Here is a 27,948-nt window from a genome sequence, read left to right on the forward strand (position 1 = left end):
TCCACAGCCGTGGGCCTTCCACATTAGTGGTCCAGGGGCGTCCCTGACATGGGAGGATCGGGCTTGACATGAACAGACCCTGACAGCCACATTTCTGATCTCTGCCCACCTCAGCAGAAGATGCCTGAGAAAAATAGGATGCAGGCACTCAAGGAAAGACCGAATGTCTTTTTGTTAGGAAGTGTGGATGTGATAGGGATGCACATTCAGAGGGCAGAGAGGAAGAAATCCCACTCCTGATGGCACAGGAATGGGAGGCATGATAGGGAATGAGGACCACACTGTCCTCCCTGAGAAATTGGAGAAATGCACGTTTGGGCTGGAGGGTCTGGAGAATCCAAGGAGCACCCCCTAATTCCAGGTAATTGCCATCTTCAGCAATAACCCTCCAATTAATGCTCAGCAAAGACCCTGATGGCCAAGACCAGGCCTCTGAGGCCTCAGTGAAGAATTTTCCTTATCAGGCATATTCCAGACCCAGTGGAGACTTTCCAAGGGAACTCATGCATGTCAGCAAGGGGTTCTAATGCTTGAATTCACTGACTACTCATTTTTTTATACCAGGGTTTATGAGATCAAAGGCAGTGCTGGAAGAGAGCAGAGGGAAAATATCTTTAAAAACAAGAGTATCATGGTTTGGTAAGAGTGTTTTTGCAGCATGAACACATTTTTATGTGAGCACACAGGGAGTAATGGTTAGCTCCAATTACATTGGGGTCCCTGGTAGCTTTCCAGAAGAGATGACATTTGATGTGACCTTTGAAAGGCTCTTCATACTATGGGTCCTGAGGATGGCTAATTTCTGGCAGTTTCTTCTTAGAGGTGTTCTTTACTTTCTCCTGTCACTTCTCCTGCCCCAGTCCATCCTGCCATCACACTGGTCCTCCTAAAGTGCCGCGCTTCCTCTGTGGATCCTTACTGCTTTTTAATTCCCCTGACTTGCATTCAAGGACCTTCAGAAGTTGGTTAGACTTAGCTTGTGTTCAGCTCACAAACTTTTGCTCTTGCTGGACATGACTGGTTCCTGTCCCTCATCACTACTGCATTTATTTCTGTGGTTTCCCTGTTGCTTGTGTTGTTCCCTATTTGTGATCCTTCTCTTTTTCTTTTTAACATTTTATTTATTTATTCATGAGAGACACAGAGAGAGGCAGAGACATAGGCAGAGGGAGAAGCAAGTTCCCCACAGGAAGCCCAATGTGGAACTCGATCCCAGGGCCCCGGGATCATGACCTGAGCCAAAGGCAGTCGCTCAACCACTGAGCCACCCAGTGTTCCCTCCTGTATGTTGTCCTAATTACATCATGCCCTTAAATCTCATCTGGAATGTCACTTTTCCGGGATGCATCATTTGCTAATGGTCTTATAATAGCCACTCACAATAATTCATTTTCATGCTAGAAATTTTGGCATTGGGTTATTTAGAGGATCCCCAAATTTAACTCATAGTACAACTTGGATAGGAAGATAAAATAAACATTTTAAATTTGCTTACAAAAGAAATCATATTTCTCCTAAGTGTCTCCTCACTGCTTATCTGGGGGAAATGACATAAATATATAACCCATATTAAAGCTTGGTTCAATCCTATTATATAAATCATCCCTTTGTTAATGGTTTATCTCTTCTGCATAAAAATGCTCCATTTATTAGATGATCTCCCTGTCTCAGCATTTATCCTCAAGTTGTCGATGAGAATGACTTGTGTATCCTCATGGCTTGAGCAGGAAAAAGAGATCTCTGTCTTCAGGATGGTCCTTGAATGAGGGCTAGTGCTTGAATGAATGAGCCTCCTCCCCTTTTCCTTCTTCTCCTCCTAATCTCTATACTCTTCCTCCTTCTTCTTTTCTATGCTTTCCAAGCTGGCTGCCCCCTCCTGATTGAGTCAGGTCTTCCTGATCTAGGATCTGTCCTTTCCTTATTAGCTCCACTTATTCACATTTTTAAGATTTTTATTTATTTATTTTAGAGACAGAGAGAGAGAGTGTGTGGGAGGGGGACAGGTTGAGGGGGAGAGAGAATCCCAAGCTGACTCCCCTCTGAGCGCAGAGCTCCATGTAAGGCTGGATCCCAGGACCCTGAGATCATGGACCCTGAGTTAAAATCAAGAGTCAGATGCTTAAGTGACTGAGCCATCCAGGTGCCCTGCCACTTAATCAATTTTAATTTAACACTTGGACAGCAATTTTATTTCCTTAATTGCAAAGTCTTACTTGTGAATCCACAAACAGTAACCCATTATGTCAGTATATTTCATGCATGTAGATGCTACATCTCCAGTAAATAACAAGCTCTCTAAGTGACAGCGGTGGATGTTCTCCATAGTATGTAACCTAGGCAAAGCCCATAAAGTATATTTAACAAATGTGTTGTCTTAACTGATAGGAAGAAATGCTTCTCATGGAAAGGAAAGCTGAAGAATGTTTGGTATTCAAGTTTCCTAAATATCAACTGAACTATTTAAGACACAAGAATCCCTAGATTGTCTTGAGACAGGGCAGGGGACCCAGCAGAAGCCAACTAGACAGCCTTAGTGTTGACATTGGAAGAATGCCAAGTAAATGAAAGTGTTTAAAGTAAGTCCTCAATGTCTTTCAAGATTACTAGAAAGTGGTATCATATAATGGAACACTTGTTACTTTGGGAATCATTCTTGGCTCTGTCATATTCTGGGTATGTGTCTTTGGGCTAGTGACTAAAGACTGTAGATCACAGTTTCCTCTCTTTATAAAAATGAGGGTAATGATAACTCTGACCTACCTCCCTCAAAGGGTGGTGGTGAAGAAAGAATGTCAGTAATGATCCTTCATAAACTGGAAAGCACTATTCAGAAACAGGATTTCCCAGGAACAGAAACCCACCCAAAATAGCTCAAGAAAAATGGGACTCACTGTTTGGATGTGTGGATATTAGTAGAATTTGGGCATCAGCACACCTTGAGGGGGCCTGGACCCAGGAATCAGAAAGTGAGAAACTCAAGTTACATACTTTTACTGAAATACATGGTTTATCATCTTTCCTGCTTTCATGTCTAATTCATTCTTCTCTGCTGTGAGAATTGGCTTGCTTTGCCTCAACAGGCATCTCATGAAAGAGATGGTTAGCTCAGCCACGCAGTGATGGGAGTCCTCAGCTCTAGCTCTTCTGGTGCAATCCCAGATTCCTGGGAAAGACTGTCCAGAAGTGGACCTGGTGTTTGCCTCTGATACTCAGCTGTGGCCAAGGAGGCTAGGTCTCGTGTCCAAACCTGGCCACCCTTCCAGCAAGGACTAAGTGGAGGCTGGCTGTTATTTAAACATTGTTAATTTTGTGAAACTTCGTTGGCTTATGGAGTTTTATATTTTTAAAGATTTTTATTTATTTATTCATGAGAGATACAGAGAAAGAGGCAGAGACATAGGCAGAGGGAGAAGCAGGCTTCCTGAGGGGAACCCAATGCAGGACTCGATCCCAGGACCCTGGGATCACACCCTGAGCCAAAGACAGACGCTCAACCATTGAGCCACCCACGCGCCCCTGGGTTTATAGAGTTTAAGGCAGTCAGGAATCAGCAAGAAATGTCAGCCCCTAAAGCCTGCTTCCTCTAATGCAGGGGAAGTTGTTTTCAGTCTGCTCTTTCACACTCTTTGGCTTGGGTTTCAAAGAGTCGGATATAGAGAAAACTGGCTGTGGTTAAGGGAAGAGGAGGCCATAGAATTTTATCAAGGAATGATCTTCCCTGGGGCTGGATTGGAAACACAGTCCTCATTTCAAGAGAGAAAGGTCAACCAGTTTGATCTTTAGTTCGACTCTTTCTTTCATAGGTGTGACCTGGGTTAAGGTTTAATCTTTCTTAAACAGAAAAATGTGGATGCAGTACAGGATTTTGGAATGATTTACTGCAAACTAATACAACAGCTCCCAGGGGGATGCTTATTTCTTATATTTTATCTCTTCCCTACCTACTTCCAAAAAGGATTTGAGGCAGATTATAAAGGCCAGAAGCATAAATACAGTAAGATACAAAAGTCAAGTAGTGAAAAGGGAAGAAATGAGAGAAATTGTATTGTAAGATTCTGGATGATAATATATTAATAATTATTTGTAGAAATAAAATAAGGTGGGTTTCTACCTTACACCACGTATCAAAATAAATCCTCGATGTAACAAAGAGTTAAATATAATTGCTAAATTAGAAAGGAACTAGAAAGATACATTTCAATATTTATCTGTTCTTAGGCTTAGGTAGAAGCCTAAGAGGCTTCTAACCTAAGAGGTAGAAGCCTCTTAGGTTCTTAGGTAGAAGAAGCATTTCTAAACTCATTAATGAAGAAAGAAGCCTTAAAAGGAAATATTAATAGAACTGACTACCAGGACGCCTGGGTGACTCAGTGGTTGAGCGTCTGCCTCTGGCTCGGGGTGTGATCCTGGGGTCCTGGGATCGAGTACTGCATCAGGGTCCTTGCAGGGAGCCTGCTTCTCCCTCTGCCTGTGTCTCTGCCTCTTTCTCCGTGTCTCTCATGAATAAATAAATAAAATGTTAAAAAAAAATAGAGCTGACTACCTTGAAACATAAAGCTTCTTGACTTCTCAAAGCACCCAAATCAAAATCAAATGGAGAACATATTTCCAGTACAGATGGCAAAGAGTTGATAACCTTATTAGGAAAGTTGATAGTTGTTAAAAATAGCAAAAAGCAAATATACATGAAAACTATCAAACCTAAGAAAGGAAAGAAAATATAAATTAAAATAATGAAATTCTATTTAACACGATTGGAAAAATGTTAGAAAATTATAATATCCAAGCTGAGAAGAGAGATTGAGAAAAAGGGAATTTAGGGAGCCTGGTGATAACAAGGAAGGAAATATCTGGAGGGCTATCTGGCAATAGTTTGAAAAGCTCATTAAACACACCCTTTTTCTCAGAAATTTTCTTACCAGAAATTTGCTTTTGGGGAATTATCAAGGATTTGTGTAAAGATTTAGGTACAAGAATCTTTGTCTTTTATTCTTTTTTTTTTAATAGATACTATTTCCCAAAGGTTTTATAAGGACCATCGATTACTTTTGTAATAAGAAAAAATAGAAAATAATATATTGCCTTTCTGTATCCATTTTCTTTAATTGGGAAGTTTGTGTAGGATTAATTAATTCCCATCAATTGGGAAGTTTGTACCCAACTTTGAAGAGTAAAGTCATATTTTGTTAGCTTTGGAAGTATCGGATGGGAGGGATTAGTAATTAAGTAAAAAGATTTCTGAGTCATCAAGACTTGCACAAACACTTTTTACTATTATTATGAGAGCTCCCTAGAGCATTTACTTAGAATTTCCTTGCTGTTGTTGTAGACAGAATTTGAACGAGATCTGTTTTCTTTCTCTTTCCATCCTCTGGCAGGTTGAAGGCAGGCAGCTAGTTCCAGAGAAAAGCAGTGGTTGGGGGCCTGGCAAGAAGGGAAGAAAGACACATGAATTAAACAACAAAAACAGAAACAAAGAAACAAACACACAGTTTGGGGCCAACCTAGGGGCAAATAGTCCTTCCCATTGAAATGGTTCCTTGAAGGCATGGATGATAGTTAATATTCCATATAAAGACCTGGAGTCACCTGGGAAGATTAGAAGCAAGATGGTTAAGAGAGAGCATTTAAATATGGGGAAGAAATGATGTGAATCCCTGGTGGGGTCTGGTCTCCTGAGACTCTTGTAAACTCATTCAGCCTTTCCGTGGCTTGTCTCTCTGGGTGATGTGCTTGTGGCCTTTCTTTGCTTCCAGGACTGCCCTCCTGATGCAGAGGACTTCAGAGCCCAACAGTGCTCTGCCTACAATGACGTCCAATATCAGGGGCGTTATTATGAATGGCTTCCTCGGTATAATGATCCTGCTGCCCCCTGTGCACTCAAGTGTCACGCACGGGGACAAAACTTGGTTGTGGAGCTGGCCCCCAAGGTACTGGATGGAACTCGCTGCAGCACAGACTCCTTGGACATGTGCATCAGTGGCATTTGTCAGGTGAGCCACACCTGCTTCCCCTACCCTGGTTCATGTGCCATGCTTGCTCTCCATAAAGAGACTTTTGTTCATGTAAATGAAATATTGTCTTTGATCTTCATGTAAAAAATATTGTAGAGGGTGTTACTTGCCTTCAAGTTAGGTTTTACTTATTTAAAAGAGTGTAAACTTTGTCCACATAGAATCAAAATATTGCAGTAAATACCATCTTAGGATTCCTCTGGGTCATTGGATCTCCAGCTTGAAGGGACTTCAGAACCACCTGAAGGACTGGTTAAAACACAAGGTGATGAGCTCCCACTCCCAGAGTTTCTGATCCAGTTAGGTCTGGGCTGGAGCCTGATAATTTGCATTTCTAACAAGTTCACGTGGGGGCTGCTGATGCTTCTGGTCAAAGGACCCCATTTAGAGAACCACTACTTTAGAATGGTAATGTCGAAAGGTCCTTTGAGCCTCTTAACACCTTATTGTTTTATTAAAATGAATTTATTATTTTGGGTCTTTGGGAGCAATGACTTACTTATTACAAAATTAGCACAAATGCATTCCAGCATATTTTTCAGAGTGGGGTTTGCAAAACTGTGATGCATGTAACTGAAACATCCCCCACTCTCCCTTTCCCTCCCCCAGCTTGCAGTGGGTATGAGGATTCAGGGTACCGTGACAGGTTGTTGAGATAGAATGGGAATGGCAGGGAGAGGATGAGAGTCCACCCCCATTCCTTAATCTCTGGAAAAATATTTTAAAACAATTATGTCTTGTATTCCATACCCAATTATGCTCATAACAAAAACAGTATGAATGAGAGCAAGTGAACACCTCAATCACCTACCAAGTGTTGGGCACCACCAGCCATCTCAGACGTTTCATAGTCGAAGGTGAATCATGTTCCTGCTCTTCAAAGTAGCTTCTCCTTCTTCCATCTGTCCATCTAGAAAATGGCCTCCAGTTACTGTAAAATTTTGGAGTCCCTGATTCTCCTTTTTCAACACATACAGCCAATCCATTGTATTCAAAAGTCTTTTTATTGAATCCACCATTCCTTTCTGTCTGCATGACTTCTTTTTTGGTCTAAGCCTCCATCAACTCTGACCTAAACTGCATTGCTAGCCTCCTTTTCTGATCTCCCAGCTTCCACCACTGTTCTCCTCAGGTCTACTCTCCACACAGCAGCTGAAGTGATTGCTTTAAAACCTAAGAAAGCTTCATTTTAAGAGTTTGTCACTCCCCTGACTCAAATCTCTCAATGACTTATCATTGCATTGATGTGAAAACTGCGACCCTTGCTTGCCTTTCCAGGCTCTTCCTGGACTATTTTCGCTCCCTCCTCACCCTTTTTAAAAAATAGACTTAATTTTCTAGGTTGCCAGCAAAATTGAGTAGCAGGTACAGAGAATTCCCTTCTATCCCTTGCCCCTTTATATGTGTAACCTTGTCCACTATCAAAATCCTGCACCAGAGTGATACATTTGTTATGATCAATGAACCTACATTGACACATTATCACCCAAGACCTGTGTTTACATTAGGGTTCACCCTTACTGATGTGTATTCCATGGGTTTTGACAAATGTTTGTTGACTGTTTCTACCAGTAGAGTATCTTACAAAATAGTTTCACTGCCCTAAAAGTTCTCTGTGTTCTTCCTGTTCATCCTTGCCTTCCCTGCCAACCCCTGGCAAGCATGGATCTTTTTACCATCTCCATAGTTTTGCCTTTTTTAGAATGTCTTATAGTTGGAATCATAGAGTATGTATGCTTTTCAGATTGACTTCTTTACTTAGTAGTGTGCATTTAAGTACTCCATATTTTTTCATGACCTGGTAGCTCATTTCTTTTCATCATTGAGTAATATTCCATTGTCTGAGTGGACCACATTTTACTTATCCATTTACCTACTGAAGGATATCTTTGTTGCTTCCAAGTGTTGGCAACTAGAATAAAGCTACTTTAAACATCCATGTGCAGATTTTTGTATGGACACAATTTTTGACACATTTGGGAAAATACAAGGAGTATAATTGTTGGATCATGCTAAGAGTATGGTTAGTTTCATAAGAAAGTACCAAATTGTCTTCCAAAGAAGCTGTACCATTTTGCACTCCCCACCAGCAATGAATGAGACTTTCTATTGCTTCACATCCTCACCAGCAGCAGTAGTGTTGTCATTCTTCCAGATTTGGACTCTTCTAGTAGGTGTGTAGTGGCATCTCATCATTGCTTTAATTTGCAAGTCCCTTAATGACATATAATGTTTAATATCTTTTCTTCTACTTATTTGCCATCTATAAATCCTCTCCAATGAGGTGGCTGTTCAGCTCTTTTGCCCATTTTTAAGCTGGGTTGTTTGTTTTCGATTGTTGAGAGTTATTTGTATATTTTGGGTAACAGTCTTTTGAAAATATTTTTCTCCCAGTATAATTCATTTTCCCATGTTCTTGACAGTGTCTTTTGTAGAGCAGAAGCTTTTAACTGCAATGATGTCCAGCTTAACAATTATTTTTTTCCAGGCATCGTGCCTTTGGTAGTACTGTACCTAAAAAGTCATCATCAGGGCAGCCTGGGTGGCTCAGCAGTTTAGTGCCGCCTTCAGCCCAGAGCGTGATCCTGGAGACCTGGGATCGAGTCCCGCATTGGGCTCCCTGCATGGAGCCTGCTTCTCCCTCTGCCTGTGTCTCTGCCTCTCTCTCTCTCTCTCTCTCTGTTTCTCTCATGAATAAATAAATAAAATCTTAAAAAAAAGTCCTCATCATACCCAAGGTTATCTAGATATTCCCCTATTTTATCTTCTAGGAGTCTATAGTTTTTTGTTTTACATGTAGGTGTATGATTAATTTTGAATTAATTTTTGTGAAGGATTTAAGTCTGGCCTAGATACTTTTTTTTTTGCCTGCAGATATACAGTTATTTAATTACCATTTGTTGAAAAGATGATCTCTTCTCCATATTATTCCCTTTTCTCCTTTGCCAAAGATCAGTTGACTGTATTAATGTATTTCTATGCTCTCTATTCTTTTCCATTAATTTATTTCTCTTATTTTGCCAATACCACACTATCTTGATGACTTTAACTTTGTATTAAGTCTTGAAGTTGGGTAGTGTTAGTCTTCTGACACTGTTCTTCTCTTTCAGTATTGTGTTGACTATTCTATGTCTTTTCCCTCTCTCTCCATAAACTTTAGAGTCAGTTTATCAGTATCCACAGAATAACTTCTTGGAATTAAATTGAGAAGAACTAACATCCTGACAACATTGAGTCTTCCTGTCCACAAAGGTGGAATATCTCCCCATTTATCTAGTTCTTTTTTTATTAGTTTCATCAGAGTTTTAAAGTTTTCCCCCATATAATTCTTGTACAAAATTTTTGTTAGTATATTTATTTTCATGAGAAATATCAGTCTGTAGGTTTCTTGTAACATCTTTGTCCGTTTTTGGCATTCAGGATAATGCAATTCTCATAGAATGAGTTAAGAAGTATCCTCTCTTCTTTTTTCTGGAAGAGATCATAGAGAATTGGTATAGCCTCTTAAATGCTTGGTAGAATTCACCAATGAATCCATTTGGGCCTAGTGCTTTCTCTTTTGGAAGGCTATTAATTATTGGTTAAATTTCTTTCATAGAAAGAAATGTAATAGAACAATTCCATTCAGATTATCTGTTTCTTCTTGTGTGAGTTTTGGCAGATTGCGTCTTTCAAGGAATTGGTCCATTCCATCTAGATTATTAAATTTGTAGGCAGAGAATAGTTTATATTATTTCTTTATTATCTTTTCAATATCCATGAGATCTGTAGTGATGTCCCCTCTTTCATTTCTAATATTAGTAATTTGTATCTTCTTTTTTCCTTAGTTAGCCTGGTTAGAGACTTGTGATTTTATTGATCTTCTTAAAAATCAGCTTTTGGTTTCATTGATTTTCTTTATTGATTTCCTGTTTTCAATTTTACTGATTTCTGCTCTAGTTGTTACTATTTTTCTTATTATTATTTTGGATTTAATTTGTTCTTTTTCTAATTCCCTAAGGTAGAAGCTTAGATTATTGATTCTAAATTTTTCTGCTTTTCTTATATATGCATTAAATGCTGTAAATTTCCCTGTAAGCATTGCTTTTACTGCATCCCACATATTTTGACAAATAGTATTTCATTTTCCTCAAAATATCTTAAAATTTCTCTTGAGATGTTTTGACTCGTGTTTTTTAGAAGTATGCTATTTAATATCTAAGTATTTTAGAATTTTCCAGCCATATTTCTGATACTGATTGCTAGTTTAATTCCAATGTGGTCTGAGAGTAGATGGCGTATGATTCCATTTTTTAAAGAGATTTATTAAAATGTGTTTTATGTCCCAGAATGTGGTCCATCTTGGTAAATGTTCCACATGACCTTGAGAAGAAAGTACATCTTGCAGTTCTCAGATGAAGTAGTCAAGAGATACCAATTCTATCCAATTTTTGTGATGATGCTGTTGACTTCAACTATGTTTTTACTAATTTCTCCTTGCTGGATCTATCCATTTTTTAAGATTTTATTTATTTATTAATGAGAGACACACAGAGAGAGGCAGAGACATAGGCAGAGGGAGAAGCAAGCTCCCTGTGGGGAGCCTGATGTGGGACTTGATCCCAGAACTCTGGTATCACACCCTAAGCTGAGGGCAGACACCACTGAGCCACCCAGATATCCCTGGATCTGTGCATTTCTGATAGAGGGCTTTTGAATTCTCCTGACTCTAGTAGTGGATTCATCTGTTTTTCCTTGCAGTTCTATCAGCTTTTGCCTTGTGCATTGTGACATTCTCATTAGGCACATACATATTAAGGATTGTATGTCTTCTTAGAGTATTGATCCCTCTATTGTTACATAAATGCCCCTCTTAAATCTGGTAACTTCCCTTGCTCTGATGTCTGCTCTGTCTGATATTAATATACCTACTCCTGCTTTATTTTGATTAATTAGCATGCTATGTCTTTTCCCATCCTTTTACTTTTAATACATTTATGTCTTTTTATTTAAAAGGGGATTCTTGTAGACAATGGATAACTGGATCTTGTTTTTTGATCCACTCTGACAATCTTTGCCTTTTTTTAAATTTTTATTTATTTATGATAGTCACAGAGAGAGAGAGAGGCAGAGACATAGGCAGAGGGAGAAGCAGGCTCCATGCACCTGGAGCCCAACGTGGGATTCGATCCCGGGTCTCCAGGATCGCGCCCTGGGCCAAAGGCAGGCGCTAAACCACTGCGCCACCCAGGGATCCCAATCTTTGCCTTTTAATTGGTACATTTAGGTCAGTGATGTTTAAAGTAATTATTGATACAATTGGATTAATATTTATCATATTTATTACTGTTTCTATTTGTTACCCTTATTCTACCCTTATTCTATGTTAAAACAATTACCCACTGTTTTTCTGCTTATTGCTGTTTTAATCGAGCATTTTATATGATTGCATTTTCTTTCCTTATTTAATACATCAGTTATACTTCTTTTTTTTTTTGCCTTTTTTAGTAGTTGCCTTGCAGATTGCAGTATATATTTATACCTAGTTCAAATTTACTTTCAAATAACACTATACTACTTCATGGGTATAGAGAAAATACCTGCAACAAAGTAATAGTAACAACAAAATTCTGATTCTTCTCTGTATCCCTTGTATCATTGCTATCATTCATTTCACTTATGCATAAGCATATATCTACACAAATATACATATCTAAGCATATACAATTTTTTTAAAGATTTTATTTACTTATTCATGAGACACACACACACACACACACACACACAGAGAGAGAGAGAGAGAGAGGCAGAGACACAGACAGAGGGAGAAGCAGGCTCCATGCAAGGAACCCAACATGGTACTTGATCCTGGGTCTCTAGGACCACACCCTGGCCTGAAGGTGGCCCTAAACCACTGAGCCACCCGGGCTGCCCTAAGCATACACAATTGAACAGATTGTTGCTTTATCATTTTGATAAACTATTATCTTTTGCATCTATTAAAAATAACAAAATTAATGTTTTTCTTTTATCTTCCTTTATTCACTCTCCAAAGCACTTCCTTTCTTTATATAGATCCAAATTTCTGACCCATATCATTTTCCTACTCTGAAGAATGAGGTCCACTAGCAAAAAAACTCCCTCAATTTTTATTTGCCTGAGAAAGTCTTTATTTCTCTTTCACTTTTGAAGGATAATTTCATAGGGTACAGAATTCTAGGTTGATTTTTTTTTCTCTCAACACTTTAAATATTTTACTCTACTGTCTTCTTGCTTGCATGTTTTCTAAGGAGAAGTCAGATGTAATTAATTTCTTTGCTCCTCTATTGGTAAGGTGTTTTATTCCTCTGGTTTCTTCCAAGATTTTTCTTTATCTTTTTTTTTCTGTAATTTGAATATGATATGCCTACATGTAGTCTTTTTGGCATTTATCTTTCTTAGTGTTCTTTGAGCTCCTGGCCCTATGGTTTTGTGACTGACATTAATTGGGAGAAATTCTCAGTCATTATTTCTTAAAATACTTCTTCTGTTCCTTTCTTTCTTACTTCTCCTCCTAGTATTCCCTCTATACTCATGAAACCCTGAGTAGTTGTCCCACAGTTCTTGGATGTTCTGGGGTTTTTTTTCAGTCTTTTTTTCTTTTTGCTCTTTATTTTGGAAGCTTCTATTGACCTCTCCTCAGAGATTCCACTCTTCTCCCTTTTGTGCTGTTTTTCATTTCTGCCAAAGTGCCAGAAAGCACTTTTGTAGTTGTCCCACAGTTCTTGGATGTTCTGGGGTTTTTTTTCAGTCTTTTTTTCTTTTTGCTCTTTATTTTGGAAGCTTCTATTGACCTCTCCTCAGAGATTCCACTCTTCTCCCTTTTGTGCTGTTTTTCATTTCTGCCAAAGTGCCAGAAAGCTCTTACACATGCTGTTCTCACTGCCTTTTACCTATGCTCCTGACTACTCTTATTATCTTCAGGGTTTCAGCTTAATATTGCTTCCTTAAGAGGGCTTCTGGGATTACTCTACCTAAATTAGTCTTCCTGATTCTATTATAATACCTTTTAACTGCCCTGGTAATATTTCATAATTACATATTTATTTGTGTGATAATTTGATTATGACATTCTCCCATAAAGAATGTAAGTTCTTTAAGGACAAGAATCACACATTTATTGCTCATTGCCATACCCCAGAATTCTTACCATTTCTGGCCCCATGTAGGGTCCTTAGTAAAAACTGGTTGAACAAGTGAGTTTACTCACTTGCAAATGCAGAGGTTATTAAAATATTTTGGTCCCTCTTTTATTTCTCTTTCAGCCTCCACTCCTGCATTTCTAGTTCAGTTTAATGACCATTCTGGGAGATTCCACAGGTTCTGTCAATTCAGCATGCTCCCTCCTCTGCCTCAAATAAGCTAGTATTGTTCTTACCCCGATCCATGAGTTATTCTGTTATTCCTATTCATTTCTGTTTATGGCACCAGAATTCTCAATGTTACCTTCCTGAATTCATATTGTAGTCAATGGATTTGCTCCCATGTGCTCTATATCTTGCTGCTTCTGTCAAATCTCTCATATTTTAGTCTTTTCTCCCCTCTCACTTTCACCTTTTTTCCCCAAGACTAGACTAGCCACTCTTCCTTTGTGGCCTAGCCATTGTCTCTTCCTTTCTCTACTACTCTTGAACCATCTTATTTGGTGTTTGCTATTGACAAATCTTCCCAAAGATCAAGGCTTACTACTTCATTCTTCTATTTTATATGCTGCTAGTGGTTTATCTTTATTCCAGTTCACTTTTGGTCTTTTCCTCTAAATGATAATGAAAGTTAATCACTTGTCAGTGGAATCATGCTTTTTAGTTTCCAAGTTTTTGACAATGACTATGTGTTGCTTGCATAATTAAGAAGAATTACCATTAAAAGTAATTAAGTTTGGGTTGAAGAAGAATAATCTGGACAAGGTAATGTTTTGATGTTGAGGTTTTGAAAAGTTGAGTAGTAGTTACATAAACCAGAATGAGGAAGGGAGTCAAAACAGAGTGAATAGTACTTGTGAAGAGATATAACAGTAGATATATTTAAGGATCAATGACTCATTCTGTAGAATTGAGGTGAAAAACACCTGTGGGATAACGGTAGAAGTTGAGGTTACAAGCATAAGTGGAAACTAATCATTAACATTCTGAAAGTTACAATAGGAATTATTGAAGAATCTTACAAGTAATAGCCTAACTGGGATTGTCATTAGAAAGATCACTCAAGTGGCAATGTGGCAGATTATTTGGAGAGGAGAGGGTCTGGCCAAACTATAGAAGGTCAAATGTGGGTTAACAAGAGCTTAGAGTATGCAGAGGTGGGCTGAATGGAGAAGGGATGACAAACTGTAGAGGTTAATTAAGGTCTTTTAGGACTGGATGATATTGGATGTGGTGAGTGAGAAAGAAGTTTAGAATGAGGCCTGGATTTCTGACATGATGACTAAGTAGATAATGAGACCATTCCTCAAGACAGAAAGTACTGAGTGAGGACCAATATATGGGAAAAGATGCTGAGCTTGATGTACCTGTGAATAGCGAAGTTGATATATGAATGTAGAGCTTAGAAGAGAATTCTAATAGAGAAACATAGATCGTAGTTAAGGCCAATATATGTCCTTGGAGAACTGAATAAAAAAAGCAGATTTCCAGTGACAGAGTCCTGGCCCCATCATTTTCGGAGCAAACTTCGGACAGAGTGCATTTGATGGGGACAGAACTTCTGTATAATAGAAAACTGAGAAAAAAAAGTTAAGGGTGGGTGAGTGTTTAAGAAGAAAAGTTAGCAGTGTCAGATAGTGCAGAGAAGTCAAGAGGGCTAAGGGGGAAGTATACTTGCTTCATGTGGCCCAAACTAATACCACTGGTGATCTCAGCTTGAGCATCTCAGTGACATGGTTGGAGTGGACAGTGGTGGCAGATGTATTCACTTCCTGTGGTTTCATTCATACCACCTCTAAGCCTTGGTCTTTTCAGTATATAAAAGGGAGGCATTATTCTCCATGTAAGTCCTATTTTAAACCCGTTCTTTCATGAAAAACATTCCATGAGTCCAGCCCAGTAACTGTCGCACAGGAGGCCTGTAGTCTGCACTGGCTCCCTTCCCCTGCTTCCTGTCTGTGTTCACTGACCACAGCCTCTCTTCATATTCATTATCTCAGATGTATAGTTTACTCTAGTAATTTCCAAGGCTGAATGGGGCTTGCAGGAAAACTGTGGTTTTCAATACCAAATTCATTCATTTTAAAAGTGTGCTTCCCATGTTTTTGTGATATTTTTGTGATGCTGATGGGCAAACCGATTCTTTAAGGCAGTAACAGGTGATACCCTGGCTGCTGAGAGCTGAATGCTCTTTTGGCAAGGCTATTTGGGTGAAAAGAAATGTACGTAGTTTCTTCAGAAGTGACTGTGAGAGAGTCTCAGAAGAACTCAGATCTTTTCTTCAACAGGATCACATTCACACACATGCCCTCTCTCGTCCAACGTGGCCATGGCCATCAGCGATTGCTAGGATGGGAGAGAATAAACCATGGGATTCTCACTGCTTGCCTCAGGATGAGCAAACAGCCCTGATGTTCACTTGGCACAGACCACAGATGATTTTTGCAACTGTGTTTACAGTCTGTTCACTTAAATGAGCCGTCACTGTACTCCTGGGAATAACTTTTGTGAATCTGAGCACAGCAGGCGGCATGAGATGATGACCCTACTGAATGAAATTTGCTTCAGCTTTGCACATCTGATTTTTATGACAAATAGGACCTGGTTGGAAGCACGTCCTCAGAGCAAATCTGATTTATTGTTCATGTTTATTGAATTCCCTGACAGCTGGGTAGATGAAGAAACCACTTTGTAGTTACAGTAAAACTAACATTTATTGGGTGTTTAGTGTCAGGTATTGTCTGAAGCACTTGGCTGTAGGTCCTTATATGTGTGAGGTAGGTACAGTCATTGTCCCCACTTGGAAACTAGATTTGAAGAGCCTAAGGGATTTTCCTGCATTGCATGGCTGCAAAGTGGTAGAGCTGGAATTTGGACCCATGCTACCTAATCTCAGAATCTGTTTTCTTAGTCACTGTACTTTACTGATGGTCCTTGAAAGTATTATGATGCCTGAAGTGTAGCTGAAGTTTGTAACGGGAAATGAGAGGTGGTTCTGGTAGAGGACAGCCAGGACAACAGGGGGGCCTTGCACAGACAACACAGTCATGCTTAGACAAACTCAAGTGTCTCCACACTTCGCAGAGACAGAAAGTGCTCGGATATGGTCATGCTGAGCATGAAGGCTGTTGGGACCTGGAGACTATGTACTTGTTCATTGTGAAAGGGACAACTAACATAAACACGTTAGAGTTTCTATTTGTCAACAGAAGCCAGAAATTGGGATTTTAATGCGAAATGTCCAATTAAAAAAAAACCTTGCTATTTTAATGACCTTGCTTTGTCCATTAATGGTTAGGTTGTGCTCTTTCTGACACTGGCCAAGTTTTCCTGCAGTAACCAACAACCACCACAGTTCAGTGGCTTAACACTATTAAAGATCATTTCTTGCTAATGCTACTTGTCCACCATCAGTCAGCAGGAGGTCTCTGTTCTTTGAATATCAAGAGATCAGACTGAGGGAGGTTTTATTCGAACACATGTTTTACATAATAACTACAGTAGCAATAAGAGTAACTGACCCTTAAAGCTTCTTACAGAAATGACACTGGCACTTAGATTCAGTTCATTGGCCCAAGATGGTCAAGACCACACTTAACTTCTAAGGAGATGGAGAAGTATCGTCCTTCCAGGGCTGAAAGGAGAAGCTCCATATTTTAGAACATCTCTAATGACGACTGTAGCTCTATATACTCTGATTTTCAAGGCAGACATCTAGAGTTTTTTCCTAATGTAGCATCCAGTTTTCAGAGATCTCAAACAAAAGTTGACTCAAAAAACTGGTTCTAGAAAGATTAAATTAGATTTACCTAAAAAGATTCCTAGGTGGCTTAATATGGAGTGAGGAGGCCACCTATTTAAATACTATGTTCTTTTAGCTGATTAGGAATTCGTATGCAGAAATAGTGAAATATCCTTAGCTGAAGTGATGATTTATGTAGGAGTATATATTCCCAAAGGTACTGCTCATATATTTTAAATATTTGTTTAAATCAGACATTTTGTGTAGCTTGTCTCATTAGCACTGTAGGACATGAGCCTTGTCTTGTTAGATTATACCCTGTCATGCCTGCCTATATACAAATTTAATAGATGTTAATCTCTTGATATGTTTTATTGGTTCGTGGTTTTTAAATCATTACAATTAAAGATCTTGACTTTCGGAGATGTCATAGAGGTTGAAAACACCTCAGGGTAGCTTTTCAGAAGTTGCTTATTATTGATTATGATGAGACCTGAGAGCCCAAATTCAGTAGGCCCATGGTTTCAAGGGCCATTCTGACTTATACCCTCTGAATTACAAGGCAATCAGAGCTGCTTCTCAGATATTATTTTTCTGTGATGTTTTCACTTGCTTTTTTTGGCTGTAAGATTTGGATGAACTGTCACTTGAAACAAAATTCTGAAACAAATGTAAGTGCTCAGGGAAGTGTTTGCTTGCCTAAGATCTTACAAGGCCCTAAACACTCTTCAAAACAAGCCCATCCTAGCTGCTAAGCCCACACCCTTTCTGGATGACCAGATAGACAGTTATTCTCATTCTCATGAAATGCGAAGTGCTCAGGGACATGAATTGTGAGGACAGAGGTTGGCTCGGGAACAGTGTTTCTATAACTTAATGGTAGAATTACTCCCCTTGGAGAAAGTTGCATGAACACAAGTTACTCATTGATTGAATCCCAACCATGCAAGTGCGTTTCCAAAATCAGTCATTCTTCATTTGCTCCACGTGTGCTGCTAAGTATTAATATAATTGCCTGTGTGACTTGGTTCTCTATGACCTATCCCACTGTTACCAAAGGTAAAGAAGGTGTGCCATGGTATTAAGATTCTGGAGTCAACCGACCTGAATTTTCAGGCCATTACTGGTGCTGTTTACTAGCTGTGTGATGCTGGCAGGTCATTTAACCTCACTGACATTCAGATGCCTTATTTGTAAAATAGAGGCAGAAAAAATCACCTATGTCATCAGGTTGCTGTGAAGATTCAATGATGTATGTGATGTGCTTGGCATAATGCCAGACACATGGTAGGCATTCAGTAAAAAAAATCAACTATTAATATTTCATTACCACCTTTATAAAAATATACAATAAGGATGAAAGGATCTCAAAAGTCTTTGGATTTAGCTACTCCTCAGATAATTTAATTCCCTCTCCAGTTTCCCCGCCAGAAAGTCTCCTACCTAGCTCACGGTTGAACACTTGGTGCTGGATAACTCTGACTTTTCAAACTCTTTGACATTGAACTAAACTTCAGCTTAAACCTGTAGTTTTCACCATTTGGAAACACAAGGAACAAATGTAATCCCTTTCTTCATGACAGCCCGTTGTAAATTTAAAAATATCTTTAATCACAGGCTTTTCCTTAAACTTCCTTGGAACTTTTCCTACCTCTCCCTGAAACTTTCATTTGATCTTTCTCCTTCCCTTCAGCACTGAAATTTTGGAAAGAATAGTCTGTAGATGTGGTTTCAACTCCCTCCAGTTTTATTTTGTCTTCAACACCTTGGATGTAGTGATTCAGCAACTCCCTGCTCCGAGGTTTAGGGGCTATGCCCAGGACTCAAAACAAAATGAAAAACAGAGAGGATAGAAGGGGGCCTTTTTTAAAAAAAAGGTTTTATTTATTTATCCAATAGGGACACAAAGAGAGGCAGAGACATAGGCAGAGGGAGAAGCAGGCTCCCTGTGGGGAGCCCGATGCAAGACTCTATCCCAGGACCCCAGGATCAAGACCTGAACCAAAGGCAGACGCTCAACTACTGAGCGTTCCAGGTGCCCCAAGAAGGGAGCCTTTTTTGTTGAGTCCTTTGTAATGTTGTAATCCCTATACTAAGAGAGTCTACATACATATTCTCATTTTATCCTTACTAGATCTTGGGTAAAATGTGTATTATTGTCTGTGTGTTAGTCTTGAGGAAGATGTGTCTCTGAGTGTTTGAACTGTTTACTGTCTGCCATCTTGAACGGGTTGGAGGGGTGGGACAGGGAGGCTCTCTGCCTCCAGAGTCCCTGCACTTAAACACCATGTATAGAAATGCAAATAAAGTTGAGTAACACAGGGAGGTAGAAAGAAACTTTCTCACCAGTTCATATTAGTGGGCACATGTTATGTAGAAGACCGATTTGTACCGTAAAAAGAAATGTGCCTAGCCCTTGTCCTCATTTATGGAAGCTCACAATCTGGCAAAGATGCACACATGTATGCACACACACAGATACCTCACAAAAATAATAACTCACGAAGGACTGAAAGGTAGCAGTATAGGCATGTGCTATGAGGTCACTCCCATTCATTCCTTTTCTGCATTTAAGAAATGGTTTATGAAGAGCCCAGATGTCCATCAACAGATGAATGGATAAAGAAGAGGTGGTATATGTGCAAGTGTGTGTGTGTGTGTGTGTGTGTGTGTGTGTAGGAATACTACTTAGCCATCAAAACAAATATAAAATTGTATTATTTGCAATGATGTGGATGGAACCAGAGTGTTATGCTAAACAAGATAAGCCAGTCAAAGAAAGACAAATACCATATAATCTCACTCATATGTGGAATTTAAGAAACAAAGCAGATGAACAAAGGGGAAGGGAAAGAAAAATAAAATAAGATGAAAACAGGGAGGCAAACCATAAGAGACTTAACTCTAGGAAACAAACAGGGTTGCTGGAGAAGAGGGGGTAGGAGGATGGGGTTACTGGGTGATGGGCATTAAGGAGGGCACTTGATGTGATGAGCACTGGGTGTTATATGCAACTGACGAATCACTCAACTCTACCCCTGAAACTAATAATACACTATATGTTAACTAAATTGAATTTAAATAAAAATTTTAAAAAGAAATGGTTTACAAAAGTGTGTCTATAGATCTCATAACAGAGGAAGACACACATAGGTATAGGCATAAATAATGATAGAAGGATATATAAAGAGCCAGAGTATAGAGAGATATGGATATGTAAAGATGTTGGGAGATAAGTATGTGGAGATTGAGATACAAACAGAGGGGAAAATGTATAAAACTATGGCCTGGAAGGATACTCGTCAACTTCAGTGTAGGGGCCAGAGAAGAGGGGAGGTGTGGGGAGCCAGGGGGGGCAGAGGAAACAGCCTCTGTAATGTTCTGTTCATTTTATATACATAAAAATATATGACTAAAATAAAGAGATAAATTAAGATGTAAAGGGAGGGACACAATTCTCTTTTAACTAGACTGGGCCCTTGGTAAGATTCCTACCAGGAATCTTAAGGCTTTCTGTCATTTTTAGCTTGAAAACTCTGTCACCGTGAGAGAGCCCAGTGGTTAATTAGGGAAGGTTTGCGCCCGGGGGCGGGGTGGGGGCCTCCCGAGGGCCCTGGCCCCTCAGCCATCCCCGGATCCTGACACCTGCTGCTGTCGCTTCTGCCCGCAGGCCGTGGGCTGTGATCGGCGCCTGGGGAGCAGCGCCCGGGAGGACAGCTGCGGCGTCTGTGCTGGCAACGGCTCCACCTGCAGGCTCGTGCGGGGACAATCCAAGTCGCACGTTTCTCCTGAAAAAAGTAGGTCTGCAACCCGCCGCTGTGTTCCCACAGGACAGAAGGTGCTCCGGACCCCCTGGTCCCCGAATACCGAATACCGTCTTCCTAACTGAAGCTTTTTGTTGGAAAGCGCTGTTGACTAGTTTCTGGAAAGTCAGATTTCTTTGAAAACATGTCTGTCAGACGTTTGGTTCCATTGGTTTTTTCCCAAGACTACCCATTTCATTGAATCATGACCATTACAGAATACGACTAGGTTGGTTTTTTTTTTAATTTGCTGGTTTTTTTAAAGATTTTATTTATTTATTCACGAGAGATATACAGAGAGAGAGGCAGAGACACCGGCAGAGGGAGAAGCAGGCTCCATGCCGGAAGCCCGAGGTGGGACTCGATCCCAGGCCGGTGTCACCACCTGAGTCGAAGGCAGGCGCTCAACCACTGAGCCACCCAGGTACCCCATTTGCTATTTTTTTTTTTAAGGTAAAGCATGAAGTAGTAATTTTTGATTTGCCTCCCTTGATTGCTAACAAGGCAGAAAATCTTGTCACTAGTGGTTCTTGCCCCTCTATTCCTTCTTATCTTTCGGTCAGCTCCTAAAGTCACTTACTCATTTTTTCTGCTTGGACATTGATCTTTTACCCACCATCGTGAGCTTTTATTACATCGTGAGTATTAACCTTTTGCCTGTTACATTGATTTTATTTTAATTTTAACTTTCAGATTTCTTTGTGATGGCTCTTTTAAATATTGGTTTCCATTCGTTACTTGACTTTCAGTATTGTTTGTATTTTTGGGATCCATAGTTTCTAAGTTTTATAGCCTCAGAAATGTTCATGCTTCTAATTTAATGGTATCTGCCTTTTTGAATCCTTCGATTTGGAGGTCAGTAAACCTTTTGAGTAAAGGGTCAGATAGTATTTTAGGGCTTTACAGGGCATATATATCCATGGTCTTAACTATTGTGCGCTGCTGTTGCAGCACAGAAACAGCCACAGACAACTCATGAACAAAGGGCATAGTTGTGTTCCAGTAAAGCTTTATTACTACGGGTATCAATTCAAGCTGGACTTGCTGTAGAAGTCAGCCACGGAAAATGGGGAGTGGAGGGAAGAGATACCCCAAGGCCCAAAGGTGACTGTGGCAACAAGCAGCAGTGATAGGCAGGGGCCAGGGGTTGAGAGGCCTCTGTCACCTGTTACTGACTGGAGGAGGTGATGAAGCCAGCACCTGGAAGGAGGTGTGGCTAGTGACCTGGGCAAGTCTGTTACACCACCAATTCCTTGGTGGCAGAGAAGAGGTTTTGTCCCAGCAAGCTGGCGCAGAAGTAAGTGAAAGCACTGAGGGTGTAGGTGACATCTGTGATGCTATGGGGCATATGAAGCAGGACTGTACTGGTGGTGCGCTTTGGAGGGACCTCAAACCTCAAAGTGGTAGTAAAAATCCTTCCAAAAATACCACGCATAAGAGTCGCTGTTCATACTGGACATCCCCCATTGTGGGAGCTGTTATCCTAGGCTGCTGCTTCTTCCTTTTTTTTTTTTGTATATTTTTTTATTGGAGTTCAATTTGCCAACATATAGCATATCACCCAGTGCTCATCCCGTCAAGTGCCCCGCTCAGTGCCCATTACCCAGTCACCCCAGCCCCCCGCCTAGGCTTCTTACTCCAGGTTGGAAGGCAGATCCTCCCGAGAGGACCTTATTGAAATCTGGAGGGGCTCCTCTACCCACTTGGGAGCAAAAACTGTGGCTTTTCTGAAGGCTGCAGTGACGCTCTCTTCTGGAATCCTGCCAGGTGTGTTCTTCTCCCTTTGGCATCCAGGTGGTGAGCCAGACATCCATCCCAGACCCGGGGCCATGTCCTTCACTTCCTGAGACTTCCTCCCAAAGCACCTGCTCACTGCTCTGTGTCCTCACCAGGGCTTCCTTTCTTTACTAATTTCTATGCGCACCTTTATGTCTCAAAGTCTTCTTTTATAATTACAGTCCATATGTCCTAGTGACATTATCCTTTGGTAAAAAGGCTTGCTTTTCAATACTTTGAATGCACATTAGACATTCATACAAAAGTAGCATACTCTGGTTTTGAAGCTTTCCTTTTCCCATTTTTTTAAAAGTAAATATATATAAATATATATATTTGTATTTATATATATATTTACATATATGTTTTAATTCTGACAAAAAAACCTAGATTTGTTATAAATTCAGGAGAATAACTGTAATCTGTTTGGTATTTAAATAAGTAATCTCTGAACATCTAAAAGAAATATATAAATATATATCCAAAATATACAGAAGAATAAATGAGAATGGAATCAGATGGTTTATAAAAAGTTAGTTATACTCAAAAGAACACAGTAATGAAGAGGAAAAATACAAGGCATATAGAAAATTAAAAAAAAAACAAACAGACCTTATTTACAAAAATACAAGTTTACAAAAAAATAAATTTACAACCCTCAGGTTGTAGTTTGTGGACCTCTGCCTTAAAGGGAAAAAATATTATTCCTGTGTTTTCTGCCAGCACTTTTATGGTTTTGTTTTCCTCCTTTAGTATCTTTTGTTCATTTGAATTTATTTTGATGTGACTTATGAAATAGGGATTTTATTTATTCTTTCCAATAGGGTGAGCACCATGGGAGGGGTGGAGGGTAGAGAGGTTTCCAGGCAGAGGAAATCTGAATTTCAGATGACCCTGAATTTCAGATGACCCTAATTCGATATGACCCTAAAAGAAAAGCCTTGGGATCCCTGGGTGGCTTAGCGGTTCAGCGCCTGCCTTTGACCCAGGGCGTGATCCTGGAGTCCCGGGATCAAGTCCTGCATTGGGCTCCGGGCATGGAGCCTGCTTCTCCCTCTGCCTGTCTGTCTGTCTGTCTCTCTCTCTCTCTCTGTCTATCATGAATAAATAAATAAAATTTAAAAAAATAAAGGAAAATCCTTGGCATCCTTGAGGAACTATTAATATGTTGCTCAGGCCTGAATCCCATTCCACCTGGTTGGGGTGAAGGATGAGACAGATGGCATTCAGGAGGCAGCCATATGGGCTTTCATTGTTGTCCTGCACACTTCATGTTAAGTGGAGTCACCAGAGCAAGTCAGGCAGATGAGTGACATGATTAGATGTGTGTTTTAGTAAAATAATTCTGGCAGCACAGGGAGGTTGGGCTCCGTGTGAGGTGAGCCTAGAGGCAAAGAGCCCAAATGGGAAGCTTTTTAAAAAATACTCAAAAGTATTTGAAAAAATGAAGCCCTAGTCTAGGGAATTGCGGTGGGAGAGGTAGAGGAAGGAACAGATTGAAAAGATCTTTACGGGGTAGAATATGCAGAGTTTGATGATTCTTGGAATGAAGATTGCAAGAGCCAAGAAGTGAGGAAGAGGCCAGTGTTCCAGCTTGAGTGGCAGGGTGGATATGTTTGCTGTTCATTTGGGTGAGAAATTCATGAAGAGGAGTCACATACCAAAGATAAAGGTTCACCTTCCTGGATTTCCCTTCTCTTTGGAAACTTGCCTCCATAAATATTAGATATCTTGATACCTTTCTGATACCTTCAAACAAATGTTGATCATATTCTATTTGTGGTTGAAGGAGTGATCTAAAATATGCTTGTCTATTGTTGACTGGTGGCAAAATTCCCTCATTGATGGTAAATTAGGTAGGTCCACCTAAAGAGATTGTGTAGAATATATTAGGAGGTGAAGAGTTGCATCCTGGGGAACACCTGAAGTCTAGGCTTTTATTTTTATTTTTATTTTATTTATTTTTTAATTGAAGTCTAGGCTTTTAGTCAGCGAAGAAATTTAATGGAATCTGAATGAGAGGAAATGAAAAGAGTAGGTAAATGCAGAACTTAGCAAAAGCAGTGTCATGGAAGCCAGAGGAGTAATTCCAAAAAGGAGGTAATGGGCAACCATGTGAACTGCTGCTGAGATACCAACTGGAATAAGAGTCCAAAATGTACTCTGACAACTCAGAGACCATGTGTGACCTTAGCAAGAGTGGTGTCCATGAATTTCAGGCTGAAGGCAAAGCCCAGTTGCAGTGGATTGGTGAGTGAGCAGAAGGTGAGACTATATAGCAGGAAAGAGTTGCCCTGGACAAAAGGAAGGTATATACCCACACCGTGTCAGCAGCTAGATGACTGTAAAGGCACCATGGAGAACATGGTGAGAAATCAGCAATTTTCCAGCATACTGGGTTTTTTGTTTTTTGTTTTTTGTTTTTTTTTTTTGGTACTGTTCATTAAGAGGTAAGAGCTGCGTAGGAGTAAGAGCTCTCAGAGACTTTAGAGTGTTCGCATAAAAGAAAGGAGAGGAAGGAACTCACCAAAACAGGGAAAAGGGAGAGGAATTGCCGTGAAGTCTATCTGAGATTGGAAACCATGAATTCATAGAGGTTCCAATGGGTGGACTTCATGAAGGAGCTGGCTTTGAGTAGTGGTGCACTGGTAAGAATGCATTCTTCTACAAATCATGGAAAGTTCACCTTTGAAATGCAGGACAGCATTTCAGGCAGTCAAGGTTGGGGAAGCTGTTCTGCTATGTCTTTAAGGACCCAGGCTCCTCTCTGTCTCCTTCATTATCCTTAGAGGATGACTTTCATCTCTGTAGTTGCAAAGTCACTATTAAACATTCATGTTCATCCACCCCCAGACAATAAAGATGGCGGTGCAGCCATCCCTTGAATGCTATATTCTTTATTCAGGAAGAGAAATCCTCCCCGGGGAGGTCTGCCTCTTTGCCTACAAGTGTGCCATGTACACACTGGCTTCTAAGGAGCTGGGAGAGCAAGTCTACAGCATTCCACCCACTCTGTTGTTACTAACATTGATACAGTGCTTTATCACACGGAGTTCCCTTCAGGCACAGCCTATCACTTAATTCCACTAAGCCTTTCCATCGTAGCTTTGATACTGTCAAACCCATTTGATGAATGAGGAGACTATGGACCAGAGATGTTAAGGAACATCTCTCATAACCAATTATGAAAGGCAATATAGGAAAGAAATTGGGCTCTGGGGCCAGTGTTCAAATCCTGGGTTTGTTGCTTACTGCTGTGTAAGCAGAACACTTTTTTTTTTTTTAACCTCCTGTGTATATTTTGGTTTTCTCATTTAAATTGGAAATGGCAATAGTCCTCCCTTTGTAGAGGTATTGTTTAATAAGTAAATCAGTCATGCTGAGCATTGCAAATAGTGTCTGGCACCTAGTGAGTGCCCACTAAATGCTAGCAGTGTTTTTATTAGACATGTGGCTCATTTGGGTACCAATGGATGTCACACCTTTTGCATACATTCAATGTATATGTGGATATTTGCCAGCAGATGTCCAAGTCAACATTTTGTCAATCTGGATATTGTTTGTAAGAGAGCTACTGATGGGTGTGGAGGAATAACTTGTCAGAAGTGTCAAGGAAGAGTGAATTAGAAACTAAGGGAGGAGGAAATATTCAGCTCAGGGGAAGACCAAGAAGAGCCAGCCTGGACCGTAAACAGTTAATTCAGGTCTGCTTTTGGACAAGAAGATGGAATGGGGAACATAATAGCCAGCTCTGGTGTTGGGGAAGTGCCTAGAGTTAGCACTGGCTTTAAAAAGCCTGGAAGTCTCATTAGAAATAGATGTGGTCTTGTCAGGATCCAAGAGAGATTAGAAACTGAGATAATTCTAATTGAGCCAGGGGAGAAGTCAAGTGAAATTGGGTCAAGAAATCAGTGTTTTGGGGGGAAGTGTGCCGAAGAGGCTCTGAAATGGGAAGGGATAGATGGGGAGGGGTGCTGGCTGAAAGGGGCCTGCTTGTACTTCACAGTTTCGCACTCCTGGTAAGGTAGATCAGATTCTCTCTGTGTCTCTCTCATGCATGGATTTATGCTTTGCGGATTATAGATCCTTTTGAGAATCTATTGGAAGTTATATGTCTTGTATGTATTTCCTCCAGGAAAATAGAGGGAAAATGCATATGTCCCCATAAGGCCCAAATTTGCCAGTCTGATTTTTTTTTTTTTTTTTTTTTGAGGGCATCTCAGACCCCTGTACCAGTTCAGGGCATTCCAGGTCAAAACCCCTAAAAATCTAATCTTTGTGATTAATTTCCCCAAAAGGGTGATGAGAGCATCCGGACAGATCCCTGAACATGGGAGGAGAGGTGATATGGTGAGAGCGGGGCTGCTGGCCCGTCATCAGGCTCCGTACCTCTGTGCTTGGGCTATAGCTAAACTCAGCAGATCCCTGTCTGCATGAAAACAATGCTGCTACTCGTCCTTGATTTTCAATATAGCCCCTTCTTGTCTGTTATTGCTCCGAAACTGGCCTGCTGCAGCCGTTCTTGGCCAGGATTTTCTGTGGGCCATATGGAAGCACTTCCCTATAATCATGCTTTGTGTGAAAGAAATGTGGGAAATTAAGCCATGTCTCTCCCCGAGTGTGCATCACTGGGCCTGTAGAGTGCACAGAGCTCCTACGTCCTCACCTTGCCAAGTGATCATTCCTGTCTTCCTTGGGGCTCACCCTGAGGCAGGCCATGGCCACGAGAGGCCATTGGCACAGGCTCACTCTGGAGAAAGTGCTCAAGGCTGCTTCCAGGCTATCATTCCCACCATGCCGCAAGGCAGATTCAAGGTTGTAGCTCCTGGAGCCAAAACTTTTGCTATGAGAAAAATCCGAAATTAATCCAGATACAACACGCAAATTTCCTGTTCTGCAGGAGAAGGGGAGAGACTCAACTAACAATGGCATAAATAGCTTTGGATGTTGATTCAGGGAAGTAGAGGCCACTCAGTTTTTAAAGAGAGAAAACTCTACACACAGCAACAAAGAAGCAAACACATCTATTTGGAGTCTTGATTTGGCATTTAGGTACTCTGTACTGTTTCCAGGTTTGTCCATTATTTTGCTTTTGTTTTGTTTTGTTTTGTTTTTTTTTTTTAGTAGACACCACACCCAGCATGGAGCCCAATGGAGGGCTTGAACTCATGACCTCAGATGAAGACCTGAGCTGAGAGCAAGAGTCAGACCCTTAATCGACTGAGCCACCCAGGCACCCCCACTATTTTGGTCTTCTCCACATAAGGGTGCACATGCATGAGGCAAATAAACAAGCTCACTTGGTCTGGTCTGGCCTCTTCGTGTATTTTTACCTGGCGGCAACCAAGCCTATTGATACAGTGATGCCCAAGGCTGACCTGGAACCCCAGCATTTCAGTAATATTTGATGTTTTAAGATAACCACACCCTCTTACAAAACTTCCCTTGCTTGG

General features: G+C 40.4%; 1 protein-coding gene across 3 annotated transcripts in view; it reads left to right on the top strand.

Annotated features, from left to right (window-relative positions):
• Window positions 1–27,948, top strand: part of ADAMTSL3 (ADAMTS like 3) — a 338,177-nt gene that overhangs the window by 126,731 nt on the left and 183,498 nt on the right. For all 3 annotated transcript variants that reach the window (XM_025436861.3, XM_025436862.3, XM_049108513.1), the window contains exons 6-7: window positions 5,757–5,993; window positions 20,587–20,713. In XM_025436861.3, coding sequence (XP_025292646.3) covers window positions 5,757–5,993; window positions 20,587–20,713 — 364 coding nt within the window. The remainder of the gene's footprint in view (window positions 1–5,756; window positions 5,994–20,586; window positions 20,714–27,948) is intronic.

The sequence above is a fragment of the Canis lupus genome, chromosome 3 (genome assembly GCF_003254725.2).
Source record: "Canis lupus dingo isolate Sandy chromosome 3, ASM325472v2, whole genome shotgun sequence".
Lineage (NCBI taxonomy): Eukaryota > Metazoa > Chordata > Mammalia > Carnivora > Canidae > Canis > Canis lupus.